Source organism: Tamandua tetradactyla, chromosome 23 (assembly GCF_023851605.1).
Source record: "Tamandua tetradactyla isolate mTamTet1 chromosome 23, mTamTet1.pri, whole genome shotgun sequence".
Classification (NCBI taxonomy): domain Eukaryota; kingdom Metazoa; phylum Chordata; class Mammalia; order Pilosa; family Myrmecophagidae; genus Tamandua; species Tamandua tetradactyla.
In genome coordinates, this window is record NC_135349.1 from 27,511,024 (window position 1) to 27,530,942 (window position 19,919).

The 19,919-nt window shown below is 40.8% G+C and overlaps 1 protein-coding gene across 1 annotated transcript in view; it reads right to left on the reverse strand.

The window, feature by feature from the left end:
• Positions 1–1,728: 1,728 nt before the first annotated feature.
• Positions 1,729–19,919, reverse strand: part of HS3ST4 (heparan sulfate-glucosamine 3-sulfotransferase 4) — a 407,433-nt gene continuing 389,242 nt past the window's right edge. The window contains exon 2 of the mRNA XM_077141487.1: positions 1,729–3,752. Coding sequence (XP_076997602.1) covers positions 3,116–3,752 — 637 coding nt within the window. The 3' untranslated portion in view covers positions 1,729–3,115. The remainder of the gene's footprint in view (positions 3,753–19,919) is intronic.

Below are 19,919 nucleotides of genomic sequence, written 5' to 3' on the forward strand. Positions count from 1 at the left end.
TTCAGGCACAGAGATGACTATGGAGCTAAAAAGAAATTAATATGGGAGCAATGACAGCTGCCCTATATGGAAAGATGGAGTCTCCTTTCCTCATCTCTGAACCACATGCAACAGCCTTACCAGAGCTGTGAGTCATCCATTTGCGGGAACAGAGGGAGATAGAAAAATAAATATAATTTATACTATGCTAATTGAAATCAAATACAAAATTCAGTCTCCTATGGGTTGCAATGCTCACTTCTAAATAGGGTGGAAATACTATTACCCTGACTATTTTAGCAGGTTGACTTAGCTTTTCCAGATTGAAAATAATTATTTTGCAAGTTTCCCTACTGAAGGGAGGGCATGGCTTAGTGGTTTGCTACCACAGTCCTAAGGATCAAGCTAGAGTAGACACTACAGAAAACAGGACTTAGACATGTCAAGTTTGCATTTCTTTTCATAACTAAGAATTTTCAACCTATCACCACCGACTCAGAAAAGTAAAAATCCTCAAGAGCCCCAAGCCTGGGCCTTGGTCCTCTTTCTCTAGAGAATTTCAGTCCACTGCATATGCAAGGGTATGTGGAAGGGGGGGTGCCTCCCCCCTTTATTTCTTATCTGAGAGTGGTTTGTTAAATATTGGCTAACCAAATTCAAAAAAACAGATTTGCTTAACAGATTTATGTCTCGTTCATAAGAAACTGGACATATCCATACTAGCCTTCTTCAGAAGTAGCACTTAAGGTCTTGATGGGCTTGAGGAGACAGGTAGATAGAGACAGAAAATAGGAAGTAAGTGTGATTGAAGGGCTAATTCAATGTGGGTCCACCCAGGTTGGAAGAGCTGAATGTTGTCTAGAGTAATGGTCATTCTTTGCCAGTGGAGAACATTTTTTAAAACTCTTTAATCACCTAAGTTATAAGGTCACCCTTTACTGATTTGCCATTGAACTCCAAAAGTGACCATGTTCCTCCAGGAAAGCCATAAATTCTGATGGTCTCTTCCCTTGGAAGTAGTTCCCACAAAAACATAAGGAGAATAGAAGAGAGGAAGAGAGCAAAGACAGACACAGGAAAGATTTTTTCTGACCACCCTCAAACCCAGCTTCCATAAGAATATTTTTGAAAGGATAGATGCCTGCCACCCTACAGATTCTGATTCATCAATAGATCTGAAATGGAGCCCAGAAATCCGTACTTTGGAAAAACCCCATAACTGGTTCTGATGTAAAAAGCTAAGGCTAAAACCCACGACTTGAGCCCCACAGTATACCCTTCCAGACAACCATGCATTTTGTTCCTTCAAATATGTGTATAAAGCATGTGTGTGTGTATATATATGTATATATATTTATATGTATGTGTATGTGTGCATGTGTATTATGTATATATTATCATCTATGCTTTATTTTACATTGGTAGTTGCCTTCAGTTCAATAACAACTTTCTTATCTGAAAAAAATGTTTTTATTTGTAAGGCTATTTCTGAATCTGGCATATCAGTCTATTCCTCACCAGGATTAGTTAAGATAGGGAAAGCCATATCTCTTTGGGGAGTGACATTCTCTGTGCTATTTCAAGATCCATCCTGCCCTACAGACTGAATACTTTGGGTCCTTCTGGTTATCTCAGAAAAGATGTACTCCCAGCAGTCCAGCGTGGCAGTGGTGGGGTGGTGGTGGGATTGGGGTAGGGAAGTAACCAACACAAACACACCATAGAAACTCATTAATCAGGCTGCATTAAGCTTTATAACAACACAATTTTCATTTAGCGGGAGAAATGACAGTTTAATAACAGCTGAACAAATTTTTAACTCCCCCCTTATACATATTTCCAATTTTCCTAGAACAATTCCAGGTTTAAGAGATCTGTGAACAAGTGCTTTATGTCAAATGCTGCAATTTGATAGAATCAAACTAATGAGAACAGACACTTTATTCATCAGTACTTGATGGGGCATTTGCAGAAAGCCCTTGCTCTCTCCATCCACTCATAAACTAGATCTGACAAATGGGATCAGCCCTCTTGCCACTGTTCCAATGTGTACCATCTCTGAACAGGTCAAATGAAGCATGAAATGACCAGGAGGGGGTCGTGGTAGGGCAAATAGAAAGGTCTGCATAATGGTGACTGCTCCCCTCTCCATTGTGCTGCTAAGGGTCATTCAGGACAAAAGATATGCCACCATAATCTTTGTCCCTCTGGGGTCTTAAGGGTCAGAGTCCATCCAATAGCATGCCTCAGAACTATGGTGCAAGGGGAGAGAGAGTCTTGAGGTAAAGGGACCTCCCACCAAGAGGACTGGCTTTCTTCTTTCACCCCCAGATATGGCCACTGATCTTTGCCAACCTTGGGGCTCTGAACTCAACTGAAACCCACCACTCTGAGAGCAGCCCTGTGGGCCTAATTCTATCTCAGGGGCATATGCTAAACTTCCCCACAGTCCAGGATACTCAAGAGGAGAGAGACTCAACCCTCCTTAGAGGGTTCTTTGAAAGATAACCTTTCCGGGTGTTAGGTTTATTTTGGTGAAGAATGTGTATGCCTCTGCCTTCCTACTGTGGGATGGAAGGAAGCCAAGGGGTTGTGGATGAGGCCTTTAAGGAGAAGGCTAGAGACACCTTCACGGAAGAACCTTGCTCCTAGGAGTCCTGGAGCACAGAGCCACAAATAGCATTCTGGAGAGATGCCAAAGTAGAGATTTACACAGTAGTTGCCTATGCTAAAGAATAGAATTCAGGCTCCCCAAACTAAAAGTAACAGACCCCACAAAACAGACCTTCCTTTCCTGCCATCATTCAAATAAACACACATGGCATTTTCTCTGATCTCGAAAGCTATTTATCCTCTGTTCTCAGACTCTATTAGCTAGTAGAAGACAAGGATTAGCAGTGGGTTCTGGTGGCCATTTGGTTAACTGGATGCTGCTGTCTAACCAGGCCTGGTTTCTCCATGGAGATGGCTGGGATCCACCCCTTTGCTTAAGCCAACAGTGTTGCAGACAATCCTGCTGGCAAGAAAGAGAAGATGAACTCAGCACTCCAACAAGCCTCAGCTGTGAAGGGGGTTACAAGACTCAGGTAAGGAGCCTCTTTAGTTATTCACTAGCCTTCCCTCCATATCTCTAGCCTCATTTATCATTCTCTTCTGCTTCCCACTGGAAGTCTTCCCCAGTCATTTGGTAAAACATCATGTTGAAGGGTTTATAGAATTTCCGTAGTCTGTGGATCACATCAGGGTCGATGCGGGGATGAGTCCGACCTTTACTCTTGCCTAAACACCTTGGGGCGCTACTGTCTTCAGGCTTCTTTAGGCAAGGGAACCCCTTGGTTTTGTTGAAATAGAAATGTTTCTCAGTCACAACACGCTTGAGGCCTAGAAAATCCTGTACTTTGGCCATTTCCCCAGCAGGGTCCACTATGAGTCGCTCACCACTGACAAAGAGGATCTGAGAGAGAGGAAAGTACTGGAGCCAGTTTTCCAGGTGCAAAGCATAGATTCCTATTCGAATGGCACTCCAGGATGCATCAATCAGCCCAAGGGTCCGGTTTTTGAAAGCCAACACCTCGAAGGTGGGGATCTCAGGTTTCTTGGACAGTGTCTGTGTATAATCAGAGATGGCCCTGGTCACGGGGTTTCTCACTACTACAATCAGTTTGATGTCCTTGGCCATGGAGTGGATGCGCTTGGGAGCCTCATTTGTCACAAAGTAACTTGGTGTCTTCTCCATGGTTATCTGCCCATCCAAAGTCTTAGGCATCACATTTCTGGAAGAGGGAAGAAAAGAAAAGAGAGTGATTATTCCTATGCAAAAATATTTCAACTTTTTTCCTGGTACAAAATGTACCAGGAAATAACTAACCTGGTGGGAAGCCACCAAATAAAATTAATTGATAAACGCTTGGTAGATGTTTTTTAACTCTACGTCCTGACTATAATCCTATGAGTTCTTGGGGACCATATGCATCTAGGTTTAAATCACTGCTCTACTTCTTATCAGTTTTGTTTAACCCAGACAAGTACTTAATTTCTCTTTGTATTGGTTTTAGAATCTCTGAAATCACGATAATAATAGCCCTTACTTCACACTGTAGTTTAAGGATTAAAGAAGATAATGCTTGTAAAGTATTTACCAGAGAATCTGGCAAACATAAGAGCTCAATAAAGTAAGGACATTATTGTTGTTGTAATGGCTTTCAGAAAATATGTGAGCTCAACAAGACCTTAAAAACTAAATGGTTAGCCCAGGGATTGGCAAACTACTGTCTACTTCCTATTTTTGTATGCCCGGCAGTTGAGAATAATTTTTACATTTTTAAATGGTTGAAAAGAATCAAAGTAATAATTGTATTTTGTGATGAAAATTCAAATTTCAGTGTCTATAAATACGGTTTTATTAGAACATAGCCACACTTATCGATTTATGCATTGTCTTCTGGTTGCTTTTGCACTACAACCAACAGCAGAAAAGAGAAGCTGCGATGGAGACTGTATGGTACTGTTGGCAAAGCATAAACCACTTACTATCTATCCCATTAAGAAGAAGTTTGCTGACCCCTGATCTAGTCCAAAGGCATTATTGTACAAATGAGGACTCTGAAGCCTCGGGATAGGGAATGGACATGGGAATCAGACAGGCTTTGTGACCTCAGTAAGCTGAGTCACATCCCCAGGCCTTAAATCATCTAAAAGAGTAAAACTAACCTCAAGATTCTGTTGAGAATAAAATGACATATACAGTAAGAACATCTTACACAGGTTTGGCTCAGTATATAGGAGTTTTCTATTTTCTTTTCTCCCACAGTTACCCAGTGAGCCAGTAATAGATTCTGCCCAGGGCCCATCCATGTCTCCTGATTCTTTTGACAATATTGCTTCTTCACAGCTACCTGTCTGTGTTCATCTGCAGAGTGGCATTGTCTCATTTGGGAGCATCAAGATATTGCAGCATTTATAACCATTTGTCCCCCAATCCCAATGTGGCAAGCCTATCAGTGACAAAAAGAGGCTCAGGATCCTATTATACAGTCAATTTGCTATAGGCATATGTAGACCAAAGTTAATTGACGATAAACCTGTTCAATACCTGTTGGTGCAGCAGGCCATCTGCTACCATGTGCTTCATTAAGTTGCACCAAAGTGGTACATTAAGGATTACACAAGACCTCTTTGTTATGATGACATGCTTTTAAATGTCTCAGCTAATAAAACTTAATATAGACGAAGATCCCTTAGCTTCCCCTACCATAATTAAATTTATTTACTATCGCATGTGTGGAGAAAGAATGACTTTTCTTTATCTCTAATTCACATGCTCTGTCAATAATTAATTGCTACTGGGTTTTGAGCTTTCTCGGCAAGCACTTTTATTAGGCAAGAGGAGTTTGCCTGATGGAGAAATGAACACAGAGCTAGATGTTAGAACATAATGGCTGGGCAGCACAGAGTTTTCAGATCAGGGCAATAGCCCTGGTCATAAATAATCATGCTTATCTTGGATTCACATATTCTACAAAGTATTTTAAGTGTCTTCACATTTGTGTACCTGTTTGGCTCTTAACAGATCTGCCTCCTTTGGAGGGGCAGGGCTAAGGGACACAGTCATTGGAAGCCAGATGTGCCTGTTTTAGGAGTGTTGACCACATTATGTCATCTTGATAAAGTTACTTAACCCACTTTGAGACTCATTTTTCTCATCCAAAAAACAGGGCTAATAAAAGTCCCTTTCTTATAAGGTCTAATGAAGATTAAATGTGATAATGCATGTAAATCACTTAGGAAAGAACCCAATTAGTGCCATTTGTTTTTTTGCATGGGCAGGCACCAGAAATGCAATGCCGGGTCTCGAGCTTGACAGGCAAGAACTCTGCCTGCTCAGCCGTAGCCCACCCAATGCCATCTTTTTTTTTTTTTTAACTTAAGCCAGCTTCACAAAAGAATTCTCACAGCAATTCTTAGGGAAGGACCAGGAAAAATATTTGCATCTGACCAAATAGTAAAGCTGAGCTACAGAGGAACTAAGGGACTGATCTAGATCAAAGTATATTCGGATTCAAGTGAATCTTATCAACCATATTTCCCGATCTAGAGGCTAGTAACCAGCAAAGGAGCTACCATTAGTTCAGCTTGAGTTTGGGGAGCATATTGATATGTACTACCTTCATTTCAGTTTTTGTGGAATTCATACAATATCGTTATGAATTAAACAAATACATATATTAAACAAATGTTGATTAAAAAAAAATAACCACCTTAAGATAAGGTGGTTATATGACCCTTTTCAGTTTAGTCTTTTGGAGGTATTTGCTTGTTAATTTTGTTTTATTTTTCTTTAGCATGGGAATAGATGATTTTCTTCTCATCCATTCTTTGGCATTTACTTTTAGGCCTCAATGATTTCCTTCACATTGAGGCCAATTAAAATTCATCCTGCTCACTTCTGATAGTGGTGACAGCTTGTGGATCTTTGTGGATCTTGAAATGGCCCCTATGTATAAGCTGGTGGGTGTGGAACAGTGTGTGCCGAGCTCAGAGCAGGGTACAAAAGGGAATGAGCGGAGGGGGCATTAGAGAAGGCACTGAAGAAGGTACTGGAGAAAGTAGAGGACAGGAGAGGAGTCTAAATGGCTTGATTGTGTGACAGATAACTGCTAAATGATTTAATTCAGGAGCACTTCTGTATTTGGGGCACAAAATAGTGAAATCATCTTTTTGAGCCAAGATCTAACTCTTGCTGCCAATAAGATGCCCAGTAGCAGCTCAAAATCTATGAAGCAGTAGTTCCTCTCCCCAAAACTGATTTCAAAGCAGTTATATTCATTCATTCAGTCAGTCAGTCAGTCATTCCATAATGTATAATGAATACTTACTGGTAATATAAGGAACAAAGCAGACACGGGTCCCTTTCTCAACAGAGCTTCCAGCCTAGTTATCACAATTGATACATGTAGAGCTCTTCACCAGTTCACATAATTAATTATTTTAATCAACAGTGCAGGTATCATTATTATTTCAGTTTTGCAAGAAAGAAAGCAGGCTCAGAAACCAAAGTTTTCCAGGTCTCACTGAGTGGATGTGTCCTCTGTTTCTAAGTCCAGTGGCCAAGCAAAAGTGACTCAACACCAGTGTCAGTACTATAAAGCCAGTTCCAGACAAATAGATGGTACTCAGTAAATATCGGATGGATGAATGTATGAACGACAAGCCATTAACCCCCTTCCTCCCTTCTGGGGTGGAATTCTAAACAGGCCTGTCCTAAAGCCAGGTTTTTGCTGTGATTGTTTTTTTTTTTTTTTCCCTAATTAGCCTTTTCTCAGGCCTTTCCTCTCATCAGCGTTCTTACCTGGACCCCCGATCCAGAAACTATTCCACACCCATCTTAGTTTCCTTCTTCCTGAAAATCTAGAGGAGTTATCTTTCCTACTGTCTAAAACCAGTCCCTCTACTTGGGCTTTAGATCTGTCTTCATTCCCCTTCTCAGGATTTTTCACCCCCAATTCCCTTCTCTTACGTCATGTAGTCTAGAAGTTTTTCTTAACTGGATCTAACATGTCAAAATGTTCATAACCTGTCAAAATGTTCTTGTTCCCGCATCTTAGAGTGCTTGAGGAACAGAAAGAAGACTAGTGCTGTCAGAGGGGAGTAAGCAAAGTTAAGAATGTGGAAAATAAGTCTAGGGAGGTAAGGAAGGAACAGACTATGGAGAGTCATGCGCCATGGAAAAGACACTGGATTTTATTCTAAATATAATGAGAAGCCAATGAAGAAGAGTGATAAGGAGAGCATGACATCATTTACATTTTAAAAGATTTATTCTGGCTGTTTCACTGATAATAGTCAGGGCGTGGAAAGAGTAGAAGAGAGGCAACCCGCTAGAGTTCATTTCGGGAGAACAGGTTAGAGATAGGGGTGGATAGAGTTAGATGGTTTCAGGGGGAGAGAGCCACATAGTAAGAAGGGCTTGGATACTGGATGTATTTTGAATGTGGGGCCAACAGTCTTTAGCACTGGGTGGGATGCAGGCACAAGAGAAAAAGAGGTTCAAGGATGACTCCAAGATTGCTGACCTGAGCTCCTGGATGAGTTTATTGGTAAGCAAAATGCTGGGAAAGGAGTCAATTTGGTGGAGAAAAGATACTAAGTCTTATCTTGGGCTTGTTAACTTGATAGCCATTACATACCCAATTGGAGGTGTTGTCAAGATCTTAATTTGGGAGTCTGAAATTCAAGGGAGACCCAGATTGCAGGTGGAAATTTGTGTCATGGGCACACACTCCATCTGCCAGAGAGTGAGGAGAAGGAATATCTTTCTCCTCTTTATCTTTGAGTGGAAGATGGGATCTACCTTTTGCCTATTTTGAGAATATTTTTGAATAGGAAAGATGTTTAGAGGTTAGGTGTACATACAAAATCTTTTATTAAATGCATATTGCAAAGATTTTCACTAACTCCTTTTTCATTCCCAGAGTACTTGATAATGATCTGTTATAGAATTTGGCATACTGTCATAATATGATTTGTTTCCATGCCCTTCAAGGTTAGATTAAGTTCCTTGAAGCCAGGGGTAATATTTTATTCATCTTTGTATCCTCAGTGTACACTGTATCTGCCACATGGTAGACACCCAATAATTTTATGTGGTTATTGGATGAATAAATGAATGACAGATAAATAAATGTCCCCCACCCCCGGAAGGCTGGAGAATTGGGGTAATTGGGAGGCCATGACTCCTCTAAGTCAGGTTTCCAGGCGTGGGGTTGGACATCTAGAAGTCTGAGTTCCATGTCATCACCAGCTGAAAGACTATGTACTTCTATGTGGACCAGATGGCAAGAAAACACTGCATCTGGGCTTGGAACAGCTCGTTAACAGTATCTTGGGTGCTCAGAGCAGCTGTGACATCAGCGTCAACACACAGTCCCGAAGCTAAAATCACTCCGCAAGATCACACAGCTGCTGTCATAGCCCCAAATGTTTGTGAGGCACTAGACCATTCTGCCCCCACCCCCACTGGCAGTGGTGTTTTGCTAAGCACAACACTATCTGAATGCAGGTTAGCATCTAGGGGCCTCATAGGAAGCAAGGATAATAATAATGATCACATAGCATATAGGGAGTGCTGGAGTTTATGAGTGTTCATTATATGCTATGCTTCATAGTTGAGGGTCAAATTCTGAAGCCAGACCAACTTCTCTTAAGTGCTTCCCGACATTAGCCTCTACAGCCTAGTGGTTAAGAGTTTGGACTCTGGAGCAAATCTTACTGAGTTTGGATGCACTTATTACTTATGTGGCCCTGGGCAACTCACTTAACCCAAGTAATTCATGTCACAGTTTCATTTTCTGGAAAACAGATATCATCATCATCATAGCTTCCTCATAGGAATACCGTGAGGATGAAATGTGTTTGTAACTAGGAGAGTGCCTTGCATAGAGTAGGCTCCCACCATATTAGAAATTTTCAAAACAACTCCCTTAACAAGATATTATTTCTATCCCCACTTTAGAGATCAGGAAACTGAGGCCAAGTGAGATTGATTTTTTGCCTAAAGCCACAAAAGATAAATATGGGATATGTCTGTCTTGCATCATAGCCCAAGCTCTTAATTACCATCTGGCAACGATTAACCAGGCTGACAAAGAGGCTCAGCAATGTCACATGACTTGAACAAGGTCAGTCTGCTCATTGGTGGCAACATCGGATCTTAAAATGAAACTCATTGTGTGAACTGAAAAAGCGAACTGTCAGAGACTTACCATTGGGAGTTTAGAAACACAGGCCAGAGTCCCTAGGAACTCTTGCCAGATCAAGCTACATCGTTCAATTTGTGATATTTCTCTCTGGGGCCTCTTCAATTGAAGTGAATGGATGCCATCATGGATGCCCAGGGAGAAAGCAATCACCCGTGTTAGCTATGAAGAGCCCATTCTATCTGGAAGGGTCAGTGGAAGATCTTGGCTTTGGCTCACCCGAATTAGAGGTGCATGGGCACCTTATATTTTCCCAAATGTATTATCCAGCAGAACAAATGGTGCATAAATTAGCAGTATTTTCTGAGCCCTCCTGATGAAGTGTGACCCAAGAGAATCATGGTTAGATAAAGGGCAGGAGATGGGGCTGTTTTCTCTGTATTGAGAAAAGAAACTCAATTGAGCACCTGCTACCTGCCAAGCACTGAGCAAGGCAATTGCATGTGTTATCCTGATTAAACTTCCCAAGTACCATATGACCCACTGAGCACTTTATCAAGTGGAAAGTGAGGATCAGAGACACAATGAACCCTGTCCAAGGTCACATAGTTAGACCTTGCCCTGTCCAGTTATTTTGGAAATTTCATTGTGCTTTTCAAACCCAAATTCACAAATCTTTGGTTCCATGAAGATGAAAAGTAAAACCATTTAGAATGGTTAACATATATTGGTACCCAAGAAAAGCAGCCTGCAAGGAGGCCATACGGCTCTTGGCCAAATTGAAGCTGAGAAATGAAGAGTCCTGAGTCATTCTGACTTAACAATTAACTTTCTGGATTACTCTAGGAAAGGGACTTTCTCTCTGGACTTCAGATTTTTGTGCAATGAAGAGCTATGTTAATATTGATCCATTAATTCCATCAAATATTATTGGTACTTATTATACCAATGCCAAGTATATGATGATAACAAAGCAGACTTTGTCCTTTCCCTTCAGTGGACAGTAAGGGAAGGAAAAGCCTGAATCTTGTTCCACTAGCACAAAGCCTGTCCAGGAGTGGGTTTGTTGACTAAATGGATTTTGCAGCTTTAATATCCCATGCTGTAACATAGTCTGTAGTTCAGATGGGACATACATCTCTGTTGTGGACAGAGATCTCTTTACAAACAGAGTGCTATGTTCTGAGTCTCAGCTCCATTCCTAGATGTCTAAAAGAGGGAAGAAGAAGCAAATAGAAAGGTGTGGGACAGAAGATAGGAAAAGGAAGAAGAGAATGAGAAGTGAAGGATGAATGCAATCAGAAGGGAGAAGTAGGAGTAATAAAGACAATAGTTAGGAAAAGAGAAGGAAGGAGGAGAAGCTGAACTTGGAAGATGTGCCAAGAATTTCCAACTGGAAAAGAATGAGGAAAGCCTTCCAGTTTTTTAAAAGAGTACTTGACCAAATTGTGAATTGAAAACACTAAACTCAGGTCTCAGTGTTTCTTTTGTTTCAAAGTTTGTGCCAGACAAACACACATAAGTTTAGGATTAAAAGGTTTAGGATGGAGTGCACAGGTGGTTCAGTGGTAGAATGCTTGCCTTTCATGCAGGAGATTCAGGTTCAATTTCTGGATCATGCAGCATCTCCTCCCCACCCCCCCCACCCCCCCCAGAAAAAGACAGGTTTAGGATAATCTTAATCAGAGACATTTCACTGAGGTAGTAGGAGTATTAGCCTGAGTGAGGTAGGCTAAGAAGGTGGGTAGTCATTATTCCCCATGTTATCAATAAACTGAAGCTCAGAAAAGTTAAGTAAAGTTGTTTAAGATCACACAGTTGATACGTGATCCAGTAGTTAATAAGCAGAAGAGCCCAGACACAAACCCAGGCAGTTTGGGTAGATCAGACTGTGTCTGGCAGAGTTGGGATTTGGAACCTAGCTGAGCCTGTACTCCTCATTAGTATTCAGTATGATCAAAGAAAGAAAATCCTAAGTGAAGATCATGGAGGAGATGACAGGACAGTGAGCTCAGGTGGAGAACTGAGGGTCAGGAGGCATTCTTCCTCTGAGAGAGATGCCCTGGTAACCGCAGACATGAACATTGATAAGGTCTCGAGATTTGACAGTTGGAAATTTCCTGCCTGATGGCTTTAATATTCCCAATGAAGGGTCATTTGCTAAACCTGAGGGTCCAGGGAATGGGGTAGAGGACTCAACTCAAAAAGGACAAACTTGGCCAGATGATTAATTAACAATTTATGGATTATTGTGACCTTTTGAGAAATTACCCTGTGTTTGTTTTTGCCTCTGCCTTCGGAGATTGATCTAGAAGAGAAGGCAAGGAATCCATCCTTCACCCCACCACCACCACCACACATCTCTACCTGCAAGAAGGTTAGCCAGTCCTTTATTCCTAAGGTCCGGCTAATTTTTATTCTCCAGGGGAGATGAACAGCTTTCCTGATTTATGGACTGAAAGAATAAGTTGACTGGCATGTTCAAAAGCCTAAAATAAACCCATTGAGAAGCCTTTATGTTTCAAAGATCTAACTAAGCCAGAGTTTCTCAACCTTGGCAGTACTGACATTTTGGGATGGATAATTCATTGTAGGAATTGTCCTGTGCTTTGTAGGTTGTGAGCAGAATCCCAGCCTCCACCCACTAAATGCTAGTAAATATCCAACCAGTTGTGACAATAAAAAAAGTCCCCAGACATTGCCAAATGTCCTTTGGGAATCAAAAATCACCCCTACTTACGAACAGCTGATCTATCCAAACTGCCTGGATTTGAATCTGGGTTCTGTTGCTTATTAACTATTAGATTTGGGGCAAGTTATTTAACCTCTCTGTGTCTTGATTTCACCTTCCATAAAATGGAGATGTTCATAATGATAATGGCATTAATAGAACACATCTCAGAAGTTTGTTTTGAAAATGAAATGAGTTAGTATGAATGCTGTTTTTATGGCCTGACACATAATAAACACTATATCGGCATTTGCTCTTTGTTGTGGTATTGTTATACCTCTGAGACAAGTAATCAGCGGTCTGGAGGCTGAGCTCCAATTCCTAGAATGGACAAAATCTAAGATTGCTGAACACAATTGCTGGATATGGGAAATCTAATTGTATGGATATTTGTGTCCATGACATGAAGTGCCTAGTTTTCAAGGACCTTGTGGTCAAGTTCGGCAGAAAGAGAGTGAGGCTACCAGCAAGGTCTCACCCCACGTGACAAGGTAAAGACCAAAGCCATCCACTACATCCCTGGGCTCCCTGCTCCCCATGAGCTGTCAGACGTGGCTCTGAATAATGACCAATAAAGGACTTCTGTTCAAACTAGTGGTAAGGTTTTCTGACAGGTATAACTGGAATCAGAAAAATTAAAATTTTTTCTTGTAAATCCAAGGGCCAAGGAGTAATTCGTAACTATTTTATACAACAGAGCTATCAGCAGATATTGAGGATCTAAATGAAGTTGAAAACCATAACTTGAACTGACAATAATCTACTCAATGCCTTGGGGCCAAGTGTACATTTAAAGGTTGTGCCAGGCCAGTGTGGCAGAATGACCAGAGACAAGAAAATTGAGGAGGCTAGTGACGTTTGAGACTTCGACCGAATTCAGGCCCCCGCTGAGTAATAAGTGAAGGAGTTCTGCAGGGAGGTGGAAGACAGGAAGACAATGGGGAGCAGAAGAGACTGGAGGTCTGGTGGTAGACTTTGGAAATGAGGTGTTGACCTCTTGGGTATAATGTGAAGAAAGAACTGAATTCTTTTCATTTTTCCCCTGATTATTCTACTGAAGCAAAAATAATATCTACATGAATTTATCAAGGTATCATCAAGATGAATAAGGTGAGTGCCCAGAATTTCAGTAAGTATCAGCAAAAAGAAAGGGAATACATGTTATACCTCCATGACTGGTGGGAAAAGCTCCCAAGAAGGGAGTGAGGCACTAGCGAAAACTGAGTCTTGCCTCTCATGAAGAGACCTAGGTATATGAGGGGGAGAATATAGGAATATACTCCATTCTAAAGGGAGAACTACTTGGAAAAACTGTGTTCATTAATCACTTCTGAGGACTTCCTAGTGTTAAAAGTAGCACTTTTGGCTGGAACTTATCTCAAAGGATCAGACATTAAGAACACAGTCTATTTCCTAAGGCAACTTCCTCTTTCTTTGTGGACATACACACAATAAAAAAACAAAACTGAAAAAAATCTTTTCAGGCCATATCCAGCTCCACAGTAGGTTAGATCATCACTTTTAAAAGTATCTCTGCTCTTCCAAATGAAGACAATGGCGACTTCATAATTTTTCATTAACTCTAACGGTGCTTTCATTTCCTGAATAGCCAGAACTTGTCATACATCATATTAAAGCTCCCACAAAAATTCCATTGGATAAGACCCTAAAGAGAAACTGGCCTGATGGATTCAGAGCATGAAGCACCTTCTCTGGAGAACAGATGAGGGCTTAGGTGTCATAAGTATGTTCAATGTGACCCTGGTGTTGGAAATGCCAATATATCAAACAGAGTTGAATGTTTTCATCTCCATGCTCTTACCAGATTTCTCTATTGATCTTTATACTACATACATTTTCTTTCATGGGACCTAAGTTTTGGAACCAATTTAACTTATCCAAGTAAATATATATTTATGTTTGATATTTTATATATCAGAAATATGTACAATTGATTATCAGGAAAATACCAAGATCATAATACTGGGACAAATTTTAGCCACAAAAAAAGAAAACCACTTATCATTAAATTGGCAACTATGGTGTGCTTTGCACTGTGCTAGTATTAGGAGATAAAAGTAAGAACAAGTTTTTATTCTCATGAGGTCTGCATTTTCTGAAATGGACAGATATAAAGGGTCTATTCTTATCTTTCAGGACTCACAGAGGTCCAAGAATTGGGAATAACTGATGAAGAGGCAACTTGGTTTCAAGGTCTACAATCACCTCCATAAGAGTTCAACCTCATGTTGACGAAAGGCTAAGTGTTGGACTTTGGAGTCCCATCTATGAACCACACCTGCCCAAGCAACTCATTTCATGTCTTCAATCCTCAGTTCCATCATCTGCCAAAAGGAGTAATTACTTCTACTCATTCACAAGAAAGGATATCAAGCAACTTGGCACAGACCAGGGATTGGCAAATGTTCCCTTTTATCACCACTAGTGAAATGTAGCACAGTAGGCTAAACAAATGTATCTGCTGAGTGCAGGAAGGTGAAAAACCCATATGTAAATGGTGAATCTGATTCACAGAAATCTTTTATTCCAAGGAATTACTAAACATCTTTCCTTGCCATCTTGGGGTGCCCAAGCATGTATGCATTTTTATTGCTGACCATAGCTTGACCACTCTACAGGTATAAAAAGTACACTATAAAAGTACTACACAAAAGTAGTCATTGCTTTTATTTCTCCCATCGCTCCTGACCTTTTCAGTGTGATCACCCATTTTTAACATCAACAAACCACCATATGATAGATGTTAACTTTTTCATATGGTTAGATTTAGAAAGCACATATGGACAGAAAGCAACTACGAATTCAATAATTCTTTAAAATGAATATGTGACTGAATCATCACCATTGCATCTACATTTTTGAAAGGTTGCTATATGTCTGTGTGCATATGTGTGTATGGATGTTTAAGATTTTTACTGATGTAGTTTATAGTCTAAGTTTGATATCCATAGAGATGTGGAGGTTCCTTTCAATAATTCTCAAGTCCAAAGATTGGGAAGTGTGGATCTAAAATCCAAACCACAGCTTCCATCAGTGCCTTCATACAAGCCATTCTCCCTCCTCCCCTTTCTCTTTTGTGATTGGACAATCTCACTGAACAGGTTCTAAGACAAAACTCTTCCTGATTTTGAATTAATGAGATTTTGGAACACATTTCACCCAACTCCAACTGGGGATTCCATCTGGAGCAATACTCTCCGATACTTTATTCATATACATTGAATGACTGCCCCACTGCAGAACCTTATGCATCAACTTCTATTAGCTGTTTTATTGTATTTTCTTTCCTCGGGCTCAGTGTTTCAAAGGGCAGGTGCAACAATTAAATTATGATTACAGAGGTGTCAGAATGTCTGCACAAGGCACCTCAAGCTCATGATTTAACAGGCAATGACAGGAGAGGGGCTTCTCTTGGGAAGCCTGCACACCAGTTCTCCCCATCTCACACGTCACTCCCAGCTGTGTGTCAGCTCATCCCTGCCTCAGGGACACTGTCAGCCCTCCCTCCTTCCTTCTCACTGGCATCATGCTGCTGATTCAAGCCTTCCTTGGTTTTGCTGAGTCTGCCTCTGTAATCCTCACACTTGTTTAAGCCCCTGATGTCCCTGACTGTGTGAACCATCACAATTCTTAGCCTTAGAATGGTGAAGACGCTGTACTTTCTGAAGGTGACTGCCAATCTGCAGGTTGTCATTCAAGTCTTGCCTTTTCTTGAATTACCCTTTACTTTGTTCCATCTATCTTTCAAGATACTCCCATATCTTCTTGATGGAAACCCCATCACCATCTGATTGCCTAGCTTCACTTTTTGACCAGCTGCAGCCGTGCCTCCTGGTACTGCATTCGACCCACTTTGGTGAATGTCCCTTTAGCTACTGCTGTACTTGTATCTGTCTCTGGGCTCTTGATTCTGCCATGAGATAAGCGAAACCTACTTATCTCAATCTGGCTATCTCAAACTTCAGGTTCCTCATCATATGAAAACTGTGGATAACAAGTGAGATCAGTCTCAAAGTATGTTTTATGAGGTTTGAGAGAACTTACCATGCACTTAGTAAATTGCCTTAAAGGTATTAATTGCTTAATATAAGTGTTAATTATTGTTGCTTTTATATATGAAGCCCTTTTATTTTTCATTCTTCATTCACAGAGAATGTCCCTTTAGGGCCTCTGCTGGTGGTGGGTTCATTTTCTTTTTATCTCTTGTGCATCCTTAAAATGAACTTAGCTTTTTGTAAATGATGTGTATGTGTTTCTCAAGGAAACTGGTCAGTTGGACAAATAATGTTCTGTCAAAGCAATTGATGTTTTATTATTGAAAGGATTCTTTGGGTCAGCTCATGCCTGGCTATAAAAACTTGTAAAAACAAGTTGGCCAAGATGGCAGCATCCATCCACATGAATGCACAGGGGTGAAAGATGCTGCAAAGAATAAGTATGTTTTGGCACACTGACATGCACTAGCTTCAGTGTTTGGTGCAACTGAGATACCATGTTGAAGGGTACTTGTGCTCGGTGCTGTGTCATTGCAGTCCAGCAGGCCCTTTCCCCTACATCTTGCCGTGGCAGAGCAACCTTTGTCACAAAGCAAGAGCCATCCATGTTGTCCTTGAACTATTTCCTTCAGAACCTTGCATCCCCAAATCAAGAACTCCAGCTTCAATGATGTAAAATACAATCATAAATTAATTAGCGTCTCCTACTGTGCCTGTATTTAGACCTGACTTTCACAGCTGGGGGCTCATGAAATACTAAACAAATTTTCAAACCAATCAATCTGATCACATAACAGATGGAGAAATGACAGATGGGAAGAAGATCAGCACACACCTATAGAGATATATATACACAAACATGCACACACACTACCCTATGAGGATTCTTATATGTCAATCCCCTACAGAGTCTGTCTCTTCTCTGTCTCTGTCTCTATTACTGTCTCTCTTTCTCTTTCCAGTTCTCTCTATTCCTCTTAACTCTTTCTCTGGCAGTAGGTTTCATTCAGCTGTGCATGCACACACACAAACAGACACTCTTCCCTCTGCTCTTCCCATGGCTGGCTTCTTCTTATACCTCAGGTCTTCCCTCAAATGTCACCCCCTTAGGTACACTGCCACTCTGTGCACTCCATCTGAAGATCACCCCCCATACCTGCCTATTTTGTTTACCTCATAGGGCTTATTGTTATCTGAAATTATTTTGTTTGCAAATTAATTTCATGTTCATTTTCTTATGTATTGTATGTCTATCTTTCAAAACAGGTGGTCTCCTCAATTTCCCCTGATTTGGAAAGAGTCAGGTCACTGCATAGACCCTTGGAAAGGGTGGGACTGCCACTTTCTAAAGCTGAAGGATAAATGACTTTCAAACTTTGAAATCCAATGGTGTTTGCCCTGCAGGGGCAATTTTTCTTCCAATTTCACCCTATGGATCCTGTGACCGTCCCTCCTTTGCATATTGGCACCAGATAACTTGTTTTTGAGATTCATAGGTCCACAGCCAGAACAGAATTTATGCCACTTTAATATCATTTAAAGTGATGCATATAGTTGCCAAGTTGATGAGGGGTGGACATGTGATAGTTAGGTTCATGTGTCAGCTTGGCCAGGTGAACATGCCTAGTTCTGTTGCTGTGGCCATGAGCCAATGGTATGTGAGTCTCATCTGTTGCTTATTAGATCTGCAGTCAGCTAGGAGGCCTGCCTGCTGTAATGAATGATGTTTGATTTAATTGGCTGGTGCTTAAATGAGAGAGCTCAGCATAGCACAGCCCAAGCAGCTCATCATACCTCATCTCAGCACTCGCAGCTCAGCCCAGGCCTTTGGAGATGCAGAAAGAAATCACCCTGGGGAAAGTTTTTGGAACCCAGAGGCTTGGAGAGAAGGCCCGTAGAGATCACCCTGTGATTTCCCACGTAAGAAAGAACCTCAGTTGAAAGTTAGCTGCCTTTCCTCTGAAGAACTAATGAAATAAATCCCCTTTTATTGAAAGCCAATCATCTCTGGTGTGTTGCATTCCAGCAGCTAGCAAACTAGAACAGAAGGTGATTTAGCTTTTTTGCATTATGCTGTAACTTCCCTGGCACCAAGTAGGTCTCAATTAACATTTTTGGAATAATGGAAGAAATAAAGTAAAGAAGAAAAGGAGGGAGAGTGGTAGGAAAGAATGGGGGAAGGAAGGGAAGGAAGGAGAGAAGAAGGAAAATAGGGAAGGAGGGAGGGAGGGAGAGAAATGTGCTCAAATTTAGGCACAAAATTATACTGAATAGATTTCCCAACATACCACACTGCCCATTACCCCAACTGAGCTTTTACCCACACCCAGTCTTCATACCTCACTCTAGCACATCCAATTAATCACTAAGTCATGTCTGTTGACTCTTTTTCTAAAACGCATTCTGAATATATTCCTTTTTCCATTGTTCCATCATCTTACTACCTTAGTACACAGCACTGTCATCTCTAGTCTCTACTGTTTTAATAGGTCACTTTCAGTTTTGTTCTCCAATAATCTATGCCATTATTCACACTGCGAAAGTATGATTTTTTCAAGGTTACATTAGCTGAGAGGGAGGCAGTGTAATATAGTGGTAAAAAGCATGAAATCTGGAGCCAATTGCCTGAATTTTGAGGCTAACTCTGTCAGTTGTAGGCTATGTGGTGCCTATTATTTGACCTCTCGGTGCTTTATATTGATAATAGTACCACAACATTGGTATACTGTTATGATGATTGATTGAGTCAATACACATAAAGTCACCACAATAAACAGTTAGCTATTACTTACACATCATGTTTCTGCCTAAATCCTTTCAATGATTCCATTATATTAAAAAAATCTAACATCTTTCTCATATTCAACAAGGCCCAGTGCCCTATATGATGTTCTACAATGTCAAATCCCATTTCATCAAAAAAAAAAAAAAAAATCCCAAGTTCCCCAACAACTCAAATTCTTTCTTTTACATGAATCTCGTTTTTGCTTTTTCCTCAACTTATAATGGTCTCCCCCACCACCCACCCCCACCCCACCCCAGAACTTTGCATCGCTAGCTTCTCATCACTCAGGTCTTAGATTAAATGTCTGGACCTGTGCTGTTCAACATGGGTAGCCACTAGTTATATGTGGCTATTTAAATTTAAATTTATTTAAAAATTAAAGAGTCAATTCTACATTCACACCAGTCACATTTCCAGTGCTCCATAGCTATAAGATCTAGTGACTCCATGTTGAAGGTGCAGATAAACCCTTTCCATTATGGCAGAAAGTTCTATTTTTGAGGATGTTGGTTTGGACCATCAATTATAATTTTTCACAATTATATGCCACTTATGAGTTATTTCTTAAAGAAGCCTTCCCTGATCACTATACCAAAAGGCACCGTCCCAAGTCATGCTCTATTCCATTGTTCTGCTTTATTTTTTTTTATTATACTTTTTCTTCAACTTATAATGGTCTCCCCAACCACCCACCCCCACCCCACCCCAGAACT